General features: G+C 43.2%; 1 protein-coding gene across 6 annotated transcripts in view; it reads right to left on the bottom strand.

Annotated features, from left to right (window-relative positions):
• The window catches only part of ADGRF5 (adhesion G protein-coupled receptor F5), a 98416-nt gene that overhangs the window by 12112 nt on the left and 70062 nt on the right, over positions 1-16242 (bottom strand). For 4 of the 6 annotated variants that reach the window (XM_019457348.2, XM_019457351.2, XM_019457347.2 and 1 more), the window contains exons 9-15: positions 14420-14641; positions 13265-13468; positions 7740-7910; positions 5735-5854; positions 5372-5581; positions 3128-3340; positions 1197-1352 (exon numbers count right to left, since the gene is read on the bottom strand). In XM_019457348.2, the coding sequence (XP_019312893.2) occupies positions 1197-1352; positions 3128-3340; positions 5372-5581; positions 5735-5854; positions 7740-7910; positions 13265-13468; positions 14420-14641 (1296 nt within the window). The remainder of the gene's footprint in view (positions 1-1196; positions 1353-3127; positions 3341-5371; positions 5582-5734; positions 5855-7739; positions 7911-13264; positions 13469-14419; positions 14642-16242) is intronic. The other 2 variants (XM_019457352.2, XM_019457353.2) reach the window with 1 other exon arrangement.

Genomic DNA, 16242 nt, shown 5'->3' with positions numbered 1-16242 from the left:
AAGCAATATTTGTAAACATTTGTTCCTTCTGGCTTCCCTTAGTGGTGACTCCATTTCGTGTCTACTTAAGACCAGACTTGCATGGGAAAATGACATTTGTTGAAGAACCTCTAATCTCCAGGGGACCTTGATTCTCTGATGAGCAGATCCCTTTCTCACGAACTTACAAATTTAGCATTAAGTTCTCAGTCATTGTATAAAATCTTGAAATACTAAGTAGTTTCTACTAGGAAAAGGAAGTGGAATCACACCTGGGATGAGGAAAGAGGAGAAGAACAAAGATAAGTCAATAAAACGTCAATGCCTGGGTGAAGATGCGGCATGGGGGACAGTGAAGAAGTGGCCTTGGTTACCCCCCCAAGAAGAGGTGTGCTTAGTAGGGTCAGGGGACAGTGACTCAGAGAGATGGGGAATTCTAAATTCCTACTTTGATGTCCAGGGCTCAGTCACCAATACACGTGAAAATGACCACAAATCACTAAGTAAACCCAAACATGATTCGTGATAGAGCTATGAATCCCTTGGATATCAGAGGTGCTATTACAGAGAAGGGTTCTGGGGGAGGGGATTGCTTCTTGCAGAAGCCCAGGACCATCCTTTATTCACTTGCCTCTCTGATGCTCCTGAGGAGAGCTCTTGGTCATGGGCCATTACAGAAATGGCCACAAACCATGACCTTCAACCTTGAAAATACGTGGGGTGATATTGGCCCAGTGATGACAAAGGATGACAAAGATCGTTGCCTATTTTTTAGATTGATTCTTTTCATGTAGCCCTAATAGGGACACTTTTCCTTTGCTGAAAGTTCAAAGATACTGTGTACTTCCCAGTACAGTGCTTAGCCTCCCAGACTCCACTGAAATAGGGCTTCGTCCACAAGGTTTTCTTGATTGTTTGCTCCCTACCATCACTAGGAGAGTTAAACCTGGAAGCCTCTTTGGACTGCCCACAGCATCTCGAGTTCAGCCCTTACTGCGTTAGATGTAATAACATTTTTTATCACATCCATCTTTTCCCTATGCCTGAGGCCAGTCAACATGGCTTAGTTCTTTTCAAATCCCCCACCCTTAGCCCAAGGCCTGCCCCATGAAGGTGCTTAATACATATTTATTGAATGGATGAATGAAGGAATGAATGACTAAATGAATACCTTGCTCATGACTATAATGTTTTAAAATAATTTAAAATGCTCTTACCAGGAACCAGGTTAAGCTTCATAGAGGGGCTCTGGACTGAATTATTAGCAGCATTGGTAAAGTGACAAAATATGTTGAACTTTTTTGGACACCGGGAAACTGAGCTTGCCATGAAATTATATTTGTAGCACACTTGCTTTCCATTAACTTCTTTTTCTGAGATAGAATTATAGAAAGAATTAAGTCACAAGATGGGTCTCCAAAGCACACATTTTTTTTTTCAGGTAATCCAATATGGATATGTGTGTCCAGACTTTTCCAAGGAATGTGCCACATTCATTTTTTGATATGGGTTTAAAAATGCCTCTAGCATAGAAGTAAGTCAGCCCATATTTACACTGTGTTCACCTCACCTTTACCTCTACCATTCATGACTCCAAATCTGTGCCCATACAGTTTGGACAATCAGAATGCCTTTCAGCTTCTCTCTCCTCCTTCTGCCTGTCCAAATCCCAGCATTTCCTGTGCATTTATTCTGTCTTGCCTTTACCACATTGGTTTAGAATCACCTCTTTATGGACCAGTCTCCTCCATTAGACCATAAAGTCTTGGAGAGAAGGTATCTGGTCTTACTTATCATTGCATCTCCCAATGCCTAGCTGAGTATTTGGCACACAGAGAGCCTTGAATGCACGCATGTTAAACATAGAATGTTGAAATGTTTAAATACTTCAGTATGCAGATTGATTCTAGACCCTCCTACCATACAGCCTTCTCTAAATTCTCATCTTAATTGGGTCCTGCTTTTCTGAACTTCTAGTGTTCTTTTGATCTGAGTTGCTCATTTTAGAAATGTAATGCTATATCCATTGTCTTTTTTGACATGAACACTTCCAGCTAGATGTTAATATATGTGCCCCACCTTCTTTTGTCTTCTTTTAATTGACTACTATAGTGTTTTGCATTGGGCATGTCTCTATGAATAGTTGTTCAACGAATGAATGAATTGAGCTTGTAAATCCTTCAAGAAGGTGTCTGTGTTTTGAGATTTGGGGTTGTGAGATTTGGGGTTGAGATTTGGGGTTGGATTTGGTTGACCTTAATCTGTAGGAATCCTGAGGTCCATGGATTGAGGGTACATCCTACCTTAGAAGATTTGCATTTTTTTGGCAGGTACCATTGGGTGCTACCAGTAGGCCACTTTAAATTAGTCACTCTTCAGTGTGGAATTCCTGGACCCCATAGGTAGTATAAATTCAAACCCCAAACCTGAGTGGGGGCAAGACAGTTATAATTCTTAGGGGAAATTTTTGCCCACCCAGAAATGAGGCTAAGCTCTTAACTCTGGCAGACAAATTTTGTTTTTCTGCTTATCCTCTTACTGAGTGAGCATCTCACCCTTTGAGGGTTCTGACATTGTGCTGGTGATATAGGGTGCCTTAAGATACTGCCTAGAGAGTAAGGCCTTTTCCGGAATGTCCTTCAGAGCCTTAAAACCCAAGGTGCTGCATTTCTGACACTGGCAGATGCCTTCAGAGAAGGCCCAGAAGTACTAAAACATTTCTATTTTTTTTTTCTTTATGCTCTTGGCCTCTTACTTTCTTGAATGCTCAACTGTGCATAGTTAAAAGGATTTTTGAGGTACTTTTGAAGCATGCTGATTCATAGCGTGGGGGGAGGGACTACCAGAATTTCTAGTCTGATGTACTGAGGAAGTAGAAGGCCTGTGAAAGTATTCTAGCACTGTCTGCGACAGCTCCCAGTAAAACCAATGGGCTTCATTCACCCTCACAGACCCTAAAGATTTTGCCACAAACCAACAAGCCATGGGTCACACAGCAAAACAGAAGGTATTAAAGTTTTGTGGGGTTCTCTCTGTTACGTTCTGTCTCTGATGCAGTCTTCATATCTCTTTACCTCTCTTTTAAGATGAGATGTTTAGACTCCACATGAAGGAGGTGTGCCTCACAATGCAGCAATTACTGTCTTACCTGCAAGAAAGGATAGGGAATCCATTTGGAAAGTGACTTTGTAGTCTTCATTCTCCTGAATGCAACACTTGAAGTGATGGGAACCTTTACATGGAATTGTAGCTTCCAAGGGATCAACCATGATGTTTGGCTCCAGAGGCAGCGGGTAAACAGTCACATCTTTTGTAGCGACACTGTATGAATTCTTATATCTAAATATGCAATGATAGGTTCCTGAGTAGAAGGAAACAAAAATGAGATGGAGTGTAGTCACTGCTCCAAAATAGCGTTTGCTGGGAAGGTTAAGAAGAGGATTAAATTTCCCTGTCAAGCACGGGCAAGGGCACATCATACCTTCCTCTGGACATTGGACGAGGGAATGTTTGATCACCTCTCCTCCTGGGTTCTCTATGTATTTGAAGGACCAACCAATAGCCTACATAAAACTCCAAATAAAATTAAGTGGCTTATCCAAAGTTATACAGCCTGTTGGCTGTGGAATTGCATTTGAAGCCAGGTTCTTTCCCAATACCTACCCCCAAAGTTCTTTTATTAACCCAGGGGGAAAGATGGGAGTTTTGGTGTGTGCTGAGATGGGGTGTTCTTTGAGGGGAGTTGTCAGCCAGATGGAGCACTGAGGTGTTGTGATGTCTCCTCTCCCCATCTCTGAGTGAGTGGTTTCCTCAGGTTCCAGGGCACCATGACACCACTAAAGAGTGTGGGAGGGGCAGGGGTAGGCTAAAATTCTTGAGGGAGCTTCATCTGTGGGCTCTGGAGTTAGATGTATGATGCCTGACTCCTATCTAGAAAAGTCTAACGATGAGAGGCTGGCTGGCTTTGCCAGAGTACAGAAGGAAGGCTACAGCAGGAGTAGCCTGTGACCCTGTGCTTGGTGAGGCAGAATAGACTGTGCACAGTACTTGGGTTGAGCTTCTGGAGAGGATCTTTTCCCAGTGGACTTTATGGCAGAGCCCATCAGAGGATGAACCACCACCTGAACAGGTGCCATGAAGACAGTGCAGGAAGATTATAACAGTACCTATAGCTCAGTAAGACCCTTTGATTTTCTTTACATTCCCTCTCTTTGCCCCAACTCTGGGGTGGCCAGAGCAGCAACTAGCCAGAAGAAAAACAGCTAGAACAAAGACCGAGAACAAACCCCTTTCAATTTCTGTTGGGAGGAAGGGAAGCTTAAATTCAACATAAAATAAAAGTGTAGTCAGTTCAGACGACAATAGATTTTTTTTTTTTTTAGTACCTGAGTATAGGACTGCTAAATAGTTTATGTGACTGGAAAAGCTATAGCTTCTTCTCAGTTACGGCTTCTCAGTAGGAACGAGCAGTTGGACAGAGTAGATATAAGTCCAGCGTGAGAGAAAAATACTCCCATTTCCTGACTGTATTCTACCAAGGCCAACCAAACAATGACTAGCTCTTTCTACGATGTTGCCCAGGCCTTATATGGACAAATAGAGATGACCTGGGACTTGGAGGACCTGGACTGATTAACTTTATGGTTAATGAAAGGCTTCAGAGTAGAGCGGTCAACAAAGAGTTGGCCACTGGAGCCAGACAGTCTCAGTTTCACCCTGGATCTGCCATTTATCAGAGGTATAACCTTGGGTATTTTACTTATACTCACTGGGCCTCAGTTCCTTCATCTTTAAAATGGGGACACTAATACCACTATCCTCTAGGTTTATTGTTTTAATTGAACTAACCCACTTAAATACTTAGCACTGTGCCTATCACATACTAAGGACTCATTAAATGTCAGCTATTATTACATCCATTCTATCAAATTCTCTTTTTTCCCCTCCAAATATTTGCATTTCTTTCCAACATGAATAATGTGTAGCGATAAATAGGAAATAAAAATGCTCCCTTCTTTGGAACCAGGCATATAAATCCTTTACCTAGATTTTTTTTTTTTTTTTTTTTTTTTTACATCATGATTGGGTGAAAAACTCTAAAAGTCTGGGGAAACTACTTTTAAAAGCAGTCCTCTTAACTTCATGGCAAGAGCACAGGCTCTTGAATTGGAGACGAGTTCCAATCCTGTCTCTGCAACTTAAGATGTAGAAGCCTAGGTGTATTTGTGAATCTCTCTGAGCCTCAGTTTCCACATCTGTAAAATGGAGATAGTGACATCTTCCCCTAAAGGGCTCTTGCATGAAATGTGATGACATAGGCCCTCCAGGGGCCTCTCATAGGGTGTTTCCGGGGGTCCCGGCAGCAGAGTGGGGTCCAGGGTCTTTCACTCACCATTCCACTCCCGGGTCACGGTCTTCACTGTGAGTACTGACTCTGCTCCACCAGCATACCTCTTCGTGGTATAAAACTTTGGGTATATTTTAATTCCAGCAGAAGTGTTCCAGTATACCTCATCATAGTTACTCACATCGCTGATGCATTTTATGGAAAAGTTTTGCCCCTCAGAAACAGAAATTGGGTCCGGGGTTATTGTTAGGTTGGCTGAAAGAATGCAAACAAAACAGACAAAAGAAAAACCAACAACAGGCACAATGTTTAGTCTTGCTGGTGACATTGACACGCGAGTGAAATTTCAGACAGAGACAGAAAGTGTGGGCCGTCCTCACTCTACTTGTGTCAATGCGGGACTGGTACCTTGCTGTTCCTGGGCTTTACTGGTTTCTAGGCTGTTCCCGGTGGTGCTCTGAACTGTACTCATTTCCATCACATGCCTTAGGAGCTCGTGCACTTTCCCATTGTGGCTGGAATTATTTCCTGATGATCAGCAGGGCAAAAGGTTGCAAACTTAGGGGTGTTGACTTAACCCATGTGTTCATGAGGAATTCTTCAACAAAAATGTTAACCGGACCCTTAACAAATGTAAGAGCTTACATGAACATTCCACTGTGTTTGCCCCTGCTTCTCTCTTTCCACTCCTCTTTGAGCGTGTCATTGACATTTCAAAATGCCATTCACTTTGATCTTCCATAAGCGAACAGTTTCATGCCTTGAGCCCACTGATGCCAGCTTCCTTTTTCAATCAGTGTAAAATCTTACTCTTGGTCACAATCAAAAGAAATCAGGGCTCCCCATTGTGCCCTTTAGAAGCTGGGATCCCAACGTTCAGGTACAGTCCCTCAGTTCCATAAGTATGGATTGCTGTGTCCCTCCCCCTGCCCTCATTGGCTGTAGGGATCTCAGGTAGAGATGCTTTTCTACAGTTTGGCGGTTTCTGAGAATGGAAAGGTAGGAACCATGGATCCACGGAACCATGAATCTGTTCCTCTTGATTCTCAGGTGAGGTCCAAACTACCGGACCAGTGGTTTTCCGTGAAGTCTAAACACGTTTCTAAGACAGCCTGAACCCCACATAATCAATACAACTCCGAGTCAAAACTGGAAGTGTATAACTGCTTCCACTATAGACAATTGCAAATCATTGCTCAAAAGACCCCCGAACTCATCCATGGCAGTAATGTTTTCAGATAAACATAGTCTTGATCTTTGTAAAAATGCTAAGTCATAAGAGCAGAGAATGTGAATGAGACTAATAAGTATTGTTCATATGAACCTTTCTCCAAATTGTTCAAAGGGGTCTGATGATTGACCTAAGTAGTTTTTTGGGTTTGCGTGTGTGTGTGTGTGTGTGTGTGTGTGTGAGATGGGTGGAAAAACAAGTTTGACCGCCCCTTTTTTTGCAGATAGGGGTGAAGTTATCACGTTTTATTGCATGGGGAGAAGAAATGACACTTTTAAGAGGCTTAACTCAGTGAAAAGGCTAAAAACTCATGACAACTGTAAAACAACCACAAAGTATCAGATTTTTAAAGCTTTCTGCAACATCCTCTCTAGAACAGGTGGAGTGGGAGAGAAGGATGCCAGAGCAGGTGAAGGGTGGTAGGCAGTGAGCCAGGCTACTGGAAGGGAGGGAGGATAGGATTATGGGGGGAAAGGGGAAAATTAGGGGCGCTACCCTCATTAGAAATTCAGTGATTAAACAGAACTAATCCAAGCCTGAAACTGTATTCCCAGTTCACTTCCTGCTTTATCAGGACGATGCAGGCCTTGGCCTTCCCTGCAGCCATGTCTTCACAGCCCCATCCTCCTTTCTTTTAAAGACTCCATCTGAATTTATTTAGTTTTTATTTTTTTTAAATATAACTTATTGTCAAGTTAGCTAACATACGGTGTATACGGCGTGCTCTTGGTTTCGGGAGGAGATTCCCATGACTCATCGCTTACGTACGACACCCAGTGCTCATCCCAACAAGGTGCCCTCCCCAACGCCCATCACCCATTTTCCCTTCTCCCCATACCCGCCCCCCCATCAACCCTCAGTTTGTTCTCTGTATTTAGGAATCTCTTATGGTTTGCCTCCCTCCCTCTCTGTTTGAAACTGTTTTTGCCCCTTCCCTTCCCTTTCCCCATGGTCTTTGTTAAGTTTCCAAAGTTTCACTTTCACGTAAGAGTGAAAACATGACTTCATCTGCATTTAAATGGTAGGCAGGGAAATCCTCTTCTGTCTCCCATTAGTGATTTACCCCAACCACACCCCCACTACCAGGGGAGGCCCTGCTTGATTGCTCCTCGATATTCCCAGGGGATTGATGGCCCTTGGCTTGAGGTGCAAAGCCAAAGATCCTAGTGAAGGAGTCCTTACCCACAGAGGTGAATGTCACTTCTATGCTCTTACTGCCTCTGGCTCCGTGCTCGCTGATGAACTCACACACATAGGTGACCCTCGTTCCACCCAGTCTGCTTGGACACTGTCTCCCGTCGGCCTTGAGGGTGTATCTGCTGCAGCCGGAATCTGTGTCTGTTTCAGGGTTTCCTGCAGCGACACAAGCATTTTGTTTGTTTGTTTGTTTTGCTATCATCGCTGGGCGACTATTTGATTTAGGAGCAAAGAGGCCAAATCAGTGCCGAGGAGTTATTATTTAAGTCAGCTTTCTTCTTTTTGGAGAAGGAGGATTGTTACGGTGGTGACCACTTACTAGCAGGGTAGTGTTGAGAAAGTCACTAGACTGCTCTGGGCAGAGAGAGAGAAGCAAGGTGTTTGGATATGATTTCAACGGCAAGGAAAAAAGATGTCAGGTTATTTAGACTATTATTATTGAAAGGAGAAAGAAGCCTGGAGCCTGTGATATTTGTCTCATTGGAGAAATGTTTCATCATGACGTGTACCCTCTTAGGAGTCTGTATGTTTCCGTGGAAGTTGCGACTTCATGCTTTCTCGGGTTACCAGCTGTTTCCCCTTCAAAATACCTCCTCTGCCTGAGGCACCTGGGTGGCTCAGTTGGTTAAGCGTCTGACTTCAGCTCAGGTCACGATCTCATGGTTTGTGGGTTCGAGCCCTGTGTCCAGCTGACAGGTCGGAACCTGCTTCGGATTCCGTGTCTCCTTCTCTCTCTGTCCCTCCCTGGTTTGCACTCTCTCTCTCTCTCTCTCCATCTTTACTTCCTGTTAACGACTCTCTAACTCCCTCCCTCCTTCCATCCCTCTCCTCCAACCCTGCCTACCACCACACCCTCATCAGGCTTCTTCAAATACTGTCCAATCATCCAACAACCAAGGAAAACGATAAGCTTTCTGATAAGCTCCGGCATAAATGCATCTTTTCCAGCCTTGGTTGGATGACCACTGATGTTTGAAATACTCTGATTAATACATAACCAGCTTTCACCCCCAGTCCCCCAAATGTTCCGAACTCCAAACCGATCTCCATCTTCCCCCACTTGATTGGATTAGCTCCAAGCTCAGAGGCACAAGCGTCAGCTCTAAGGCTCACCTTTCCACTTGGCCCTTGAAAACCCACTTCTCCCAACTCTCCCAGGACCTCATTCCATCCTTTATCTTTTTCCCCCTCCCTTGTGACTTGAATTTTCCCTCCTGTTCTTTCACATCAACCCTCAGATCTATGCAAGCCCACGATTCCTATTTTAGATTCTACATGTGGATGGCTCCTGACTCTATCTGTAAGAGAAACGCTCTTGTTGGAAACTCTAGAAACAGATTCCCAAGCATCGATTTCACATCTTAGGTACCACCAACTCAACATGTTCAGTTAAGAGCTGACCTTTCTTCTCCTGGACAAAACCTGCACATTTTCTGTTTCTTCTCTTGCCATTGGCAGCTCCCAGAATTAAAGGTCTTAAAGCCATCTTTAATTACTTGCATTTCCTCACATTCCACTCCCACTCAGTTGTAAACATCTTCTGGCTTATTCCTCTGAAACATCTCAGAACTGTCTTACATACTGCAAACATCCACAAAGTTTTGTAAAAATGGGTAGCGTCATCACCATTTAACAGATGAAAGTGCGATCAGTGAGGTGACCCGACTTGCCCGGCGTCAGGAAGAGGGCACGCGGCAGAGACGGGATTGCAGCTTTTCGGGAGTAGGTTATAATCGTCCTGGAGAGCACGGGTCATAAGGAGGATTTTTTCAGGACAGATGGCTTGGCTCAAGTTCTCCCTTTTTCTTGTACTCAATTCTGTGGGCTTTCCCACAAGCAGAGGAATCACTATTGAAAATCGGATTTGAGGGGCTCAGTCGGTTAAGCGTCCGACTTCGGCTCAGGTCATGATCTCCCGGTTTGTGAGTTTGAGCCCCATGTCGGGCTCTGTGCTGACAGCTCGGAGCCCGGAGCCTGCCTTGGACTCTGTGTCTCCCTCTCTCTCTCTGCCCCTCTCCTGCTCATGCTCTGTCTCAAAAATAAATTTAAAAAACATGAAAAAAATTAAAAATAAAATAAAATAAAATAAAATAAAATAAAATAAAAAAAAAATAAAATAAAATAAATAAAATATTTGTAAAATAAATAAAATAAAAATAAAATAAAATAAAATAAAATAAAATAAAATAAAATCGGATTGGTCCATGGCATCCGTAGGAACACATAGAGAAACATGGAGGAGAAAGAGTAGTTGGTGAGATGGGGCATCCCTTGCTACTCTCGGGGAGACACAGGGCAGCACACAGAAAGCCTCCGTTTCTCGTGTGCAAAATGAGGAACTAGGCTAAAGACACGGTTCTCACTCCCCTATGCCCAACAAAAGTTCCTGCAAAATTCAAGAAAATATGCCACTCTCTGGATCCCAAACCCAGAGATCCTGACACGATTGCTCTAGGGTAGAGCCCTGACAGCTGGTCTTTTTCACAGGCACCTGGGGTGACCCCACGTGCAGAGGAATGGAGAGCACAGCCACCCATGATGCTATCTGCTACTTCCAGCTGCTTCTCTACATAGGTCTTGCCTCAGACCCTGAAGCCAGCCTACCTTCAGTGGCACGTCATGAAGGGACTCCAAAGCCACAAGACTGGTTTCTACTCAGTAAAGAAAAACAACCAGTCTCCCTTCTTTCTCTCTCACTGATGCCCTGTTTGGGTGCGAAAACAAAACAAAACAAAACGACACAAACAAAACACACAACCCCAAATAAAATCCATTTGGGACAGCACACAAGCACACAGAATAATACATGCTTAAACATTTCAGCAGAACAATCAGAAGAAAAGACACAAGAAAGGGGACTGTGGAGTTTAAAGCTGTTCCCTCTAATGTCATCCAATGTCTGTCAGCCAAGAGGGAACTGGCACCCTCCTATAAAGATTCAGTTTTTTTCTAAATACTCCGCATGGTGATGGGCCACTGGATGTGGTAGGCAGGGCCACGAAGAAGTTTATGAACTCATTTGGGAATGGCTGTAACTTGTGAGCCAGGAGGGAATTAAGGCTCCCATTTTTTTTTTAATGTTCATTTATTTTTGCGAGATGGAGAGACAGAGTGCGAGCAGGGGAGGGGCAGAGACAGAGGGAGACACAGAATCGGAAGGGGGGCTCCAGGCTCCGAGCTGTCAGCCCAGAGTCCGACGCGGGGCTCGAACTCACAAGCGGCGAGATCATGACTGAGCCGAGGTTGGACGCTCAACCGACTGAGCCACCCACGTGCCCCATGGCTCCGTTGTGTTTTGTCATCACACCACATAAGAGCCACAGTGAGGCTACCAAGTCTGTTGCTCGTCACTTCCCCCAGCCTGTCAATCGGTTTCCATGCAGGCCATACAGGCAGACTAGACGCTGCACTGATAATAATAACTGTGAGTACCTTTACTATTACCAGCGGCAGGAGCAGTACTGATGCTCTTACCTCTGTACCGTTACCATTTATATCATCAGTTGCTGCCTGATGAGTTGAAAAGCTCCAAAAAGCCCTCCGCGTTCTACGAAGACCACCTTCTTAACGCTAGAAATTCTACCAGGCTGATCACTGTCTTGCTGTCTTATCCCTTGGGTTTTGAAAATGAAATGCACCTGTTTCTGACGTGAGGCAGTACTTTCAGTCCCACCTGCGTTCCAGTGAATTATTTTGCTTGCCTGTTTCCTACTGACCTTGACAGATGGGTGCTGACGACCTCGTGGAGAGAGAGAGAGAGAGAGAACACTTCAGGAGTGGGGCATGGGGAGGAAGGCAAGGTGCTGAGGGCAGAGGCTAAGTTCATCAGAGAACAGACGGTACAGGTCCCCAGGTGGCCAGCCCCGTGGCAGGAAAGCCATTGTTCTGCAGTAGGACCGGCACTGGGTATTAGGAATGTCTGAAGCAGTGGCGGCCACAGAGAGGTCCCTGTGCATCTGTACTACAGGCTTCCTGGTTCCTCTGCCAGAGGGCAAGGTTTTTCACCTCTCAGAGTTGAAAGCTTATGAAGTCAGTACCAAGGGAACTTTGCAAGGTCTTTCTCCCATCTGGCAATTCCTCCAGGGTGCCTGCCTACACCTCCTCTTCCTGAAAAATCAAGGAAGTGACTAAACGTATCATGTGTCAACATTTTCAGCAGTTACCAGATGCCTTTCCCATTCTTGGGAGTATTTAAAGTGAAATACAAATGGGGCAGGTGAAATGTGCTTTGCAAATAGATGTGCTCAGGAAAAGGTGCATGGAAATTCATCATCGTTTTGTCTTTTTTTTTTATAACTTAATACCATCTGGTAGCAAAGGCTTTGTAAAATAGAGCCTTGCCACGCTGATGGGTAAAACCACATTTTACTTTAATGATTTTTTTTAGTTTAAAAAGGAACACATAAAACTGTCATTTCTTAAGGGAAGGACTGGATCTTGTTACATGAAGTTTCTAGACAAAAAGCAATCTTCTGCTTCAGAACAAACTCTGCCAGATCAGCCGACTCCAGCACTGGCTCATCAGGCATGGGAAAAATAGTTTTGCCAAGGCAAACACCGGTCTTGTGAAATCAGACCTGAGGTGAATCTTTTCCTTTCTCTTTCTTTCTTTCTTTCTTTCTTTCTTTCTTTCTTTCTTTCTCTCTTTCTTTTTTCTTCCTTCCTTCCTTCCTTTCTTTCTTTCTTTCTTTCTCTTTCCTTCTTTCTTTCTTTCTTTTCTTTCTTTTCTTTCTTTCTTTCTTTCTTTCTTCCTTTTCTTTCTCTTTCTTTCTTTCTTTCTTTCTTTCTTTCTTTCTTTCTTTCTTTCTTATTGTGACAAACTTGAATAAGTCATTGTAGACCTCAATTTCCTTATTTGCAAATTGGAGGCCAAAAAAGCCAGTGTCAAGTGTGTGATCAAGGTTAAATACGATTAAAAGTGATAACAGATTTTCAAAACTGGTTAATCATAAAGTGTTATACAAAACAGGGTCTGTGTAGGGGATCAGAAATTGACGTGGAACAATTGAGAGACACACAGGTCTACACAGAGAGATTTTAAAAAGAGAGAGAGAGAGAGAGAGAGAGAATTAGGTAATACTGAAGGATCTGAATACAGAGGTGGAGGCATGAGAAGGACAGACACCAGGAGAAGAGACACAGAAAAGAGAAATTCCAAGTCAGGCTCCAAAGCAAAGCCAGTGACCTCATCCTTAGTTCTTTGCTAAGATGAAGAGGAGAAAAAGGTGGGACAGACTTTTTTACAAGTGGGAGATACTATGGTCCAAAGTCATCAGGTGTTCTCTGCCAGGATCTTGTCTACAACCCAAGCATGACAGTTATATGCATATATTTTTGGAATGTTCTAGAATAGCGAAGCTGGAGCTGGCATTAATCCTAGTACTTTTTCACAGTGTGAAGTTTGGGAAAAAACAGCCGTCTGACATTTCCTCTTCTACCCAGTGCCTCTCCCATTTTTACTTGGCCAAGAGGCAAAAGTGTATATGCAAAAGGGCATCTAACATCCTTACCTGGAATGTTTATTTTCCCCTGCTGCTTCCATTCTACCATGCTCCAATTAACGTTAATCTCGCTGCAGCAGTTCAAAGATACAGGATTGTTATCACACGTCACCTTCATTTCTTCAGTTGCCAAAATTCGGATGGGTATAACATCCATTTTTTTTCTGGACTCATATTCAAAAATATCTAATGTCAGCTTGCAAATATATTCACCTGCATAGAATATACAAATGCATTTTTTATGGCCATGTATATGTATTTCCTTAGAAGAATGATAGCCTCATCTCGTGTGTCATGACAGTATTTCACCAAACATCGTTTGCAAAAGCATCCAAGACTTGCTCTAAACAACCCTGAAGACACATTCAGGAAGTGCAGAAAGTCAATGCAGATCATTTCTGATGCCGCAAGTTAAATGAGTAGAGAGATGTTCTAAGGAAGGAGCAGAAATCTCAGTCTTTGCTGGTAAGAAAAAAAAATGTGTGGGGATGGAAGAGGTAGCAAGGAGAGTTAGAAGACTGTGGATGATTTGGGCATTCTATTTAACTCTGCGGCAAAATCAGAATCAATAAAGATGGAACAGGACCCGTGGGTCTGCAACCCAACTTCTCAGTCAGAGAAAAAGAGGTACCCGCCCCCACTGCCCCATTCACATCTGGGTTACAACGGGGTTATTAAATTCTAGAATGTCAGGTTTCAAACTTCTGCTTCTGTTGTTTTGGGGGAAGGAGAGATTACAACAGAATGCAAGAAAACTGGGCAGGGGGTGATGGAGGGCGATGGTCCTGACGAGGGTGGTAGTTTCACAGGTCTATACATATGTCAAAACTTGTTAAACTGTTAAACTGTACAAGTTTTGAGTATGTACAGCTTATTTTATGTCTCAACAAAGCTCTTTAAGAGTTTTTGAAAATTAAAAACAAAAGTCAGCTTTTCCTCTCACTTTCTAACTCATAAGCCCTTGGTAAATGTGGAAACCTGTTTTTGTCTCCAATGCTATCTATATTCGCTTACGCATATGCCATGGGATTCATTTTTAATTTTGAAAAGTTGAGCCTGGTGACTTCTTTTCAGAGAGGAAAACACCATATACACATTCCACGGCTTGTTTCTTTATGAGTTTTTTGTTCCTTTCCCTGCACCAGTTATTGGATGAAATCCCACCTGCGTCCCCCTGAGTGATGTTGTAAATGGTGAGGCGCGATATTGAGGTCATGTTGTTGAGCACGAAGGTGTAAACCGAGAATCTGCTTTTGTTCTGGATGTCGGAGTGCCTTTCGACATGGTGCCAGGACACGTTAGAGGACAAAACTTCAGTTTCACACATCAGAGTTACCGTGTCCCCTTCAAAAATGATTTCTGGCACGATGGTGAACTTAGTTTCATCTGGAAACCCAAAGAAAAGGTAGTAAGATGTCAAAGCAAATGAATGTAATTCACGCTACCCACCAGACGCCCCCACCACATGGGTCCATGGTGCTGTCTGGAATGAGGCAACACATCCTCCTCATTCCTTGCCCGGATTGCTGGTGTCTGAGGCCCAGAGACTTACCAGTTACCAGATACCGGGGACATGGCTTCCAGTTCAGAATCTTTGCACAATGGTAGTAATGGAAATGGTAGTAAGAACCCTCAATGGTAGTAACAGGAATTTCAAAGCTCTTTTCAATATTTCAAAGAGTCTGGTGGAAAATTGCTCGTTTGCTGCTAAAAAAGCCACCCCAGCTAATTTAAACATCAAACTTCTTTGCTACTGACTCAATAATATCAACAGCTTCCTGCTGATAACAAATACCCCACACCACTGAATGCTCTGTCCTATGTCTTCGATGAATTATAAACAGGGAAAAAATAATTTCTTGCAATAGTCTGTTAAGATTTTTTTTTTTTAAAGACTCAATACCCACAGGCCCGTAAGAAGGAGAGCTTGTTAGACATACAGGTCCAGATTTGAATTTTGGTTCTGTGCCACACATAGCTGTGTGGCCCTAGGGAATTTACTAAGCCTCTCTGAGCCGCAGCTCCCTTGTCTGGGAAACAGTAGCAGCAAGAGCTATCATGGGAGGTGATCTGGGGGAATGGTACCTATTACTGTTTTCACAGTAAAATTCTGGAGAACGATGGCATGAAGTCGTTTTACGGGTAGAAATAAAACACAACATTTACTATTTTTGTGCGTGTTTTTTATGGCTGTCCTTTGCTCACACAACATGCAGTTTATGCCCTGTAAGCCGTGTTTCTTATTCTATGTCCTTCATGAATTCCACGTGTTGAGGGAATCAGAGGGGCTGGATAAAGAAGCTGTATGAGGCCTCTTTTACATGGGCGTCAGGCTCAGGCCAGACCCTTTCCATATTGTAAACATGGGACCAAAACACTGTAAAATTAATTTGGGGAGCTATGATGTTCCAGTCAAAATATCAAGGTATCTAAATATTTCTTATCTCTTTTTTTAGGCTCCCAAATTAAATAAGATTTTAAAATATCACATTTAACTGTTAAGAAGCCAGGCCTTCTGTGAATATTTAATGTAGTGAACGGACTCTGAAGTCATACAAACTTATGTTACTTACTATGTGTTCTTGAGCACATTCTTTACCCTCTCTCAGCTTCCATTTCCTCACCTATAAAATGGAGATAATAGTACCTATCTCACAGGATATATGAAGACAAAATATGTGTAACCCTCTGGGCTTAACACAGGAAAGACACAATAACAATGTCTCTCTTCATTATCATTGTCGCCAATAATAATGATTAGTAAGACTGCCAGCAGAATGTGGTTATGTGGAATTGACCGTAAATCTATCGGCAGTGATTAAAGGAACATTCTGGTTAAGTGACCCTGCTAATTAACCAAACATTGATTATATTGAGGATTAATATACCACCAAATAAATGGAAATGTTCTGAACATTGCCCCGTGCCCTTTGCAGTTCATAAAGGTTTAAAATAAGTTCCTGATACTAACTCATTCATTCGGCTCT

Source organism: Panthera pardus, unplaced genomic scaffold (assembly GCF_024362965.1).
Source record: "Panthera pardus isolate Hobbes unplaced genomic scaffold, ASM2436296v1 HiC_scaffold_17, whole genome shotgun sequence".
Lineage (NCBI taxonomy): Eukaryota > Metazoa > Chordata > Mammalia > Carnivora > Felidae > Panthera > Panthera pardus.
The sequence above is the reverse complement of the archived record's forward strand: the minus strand, read 5'-3'. Positions and strand labels throughout refer to the sequence as shown.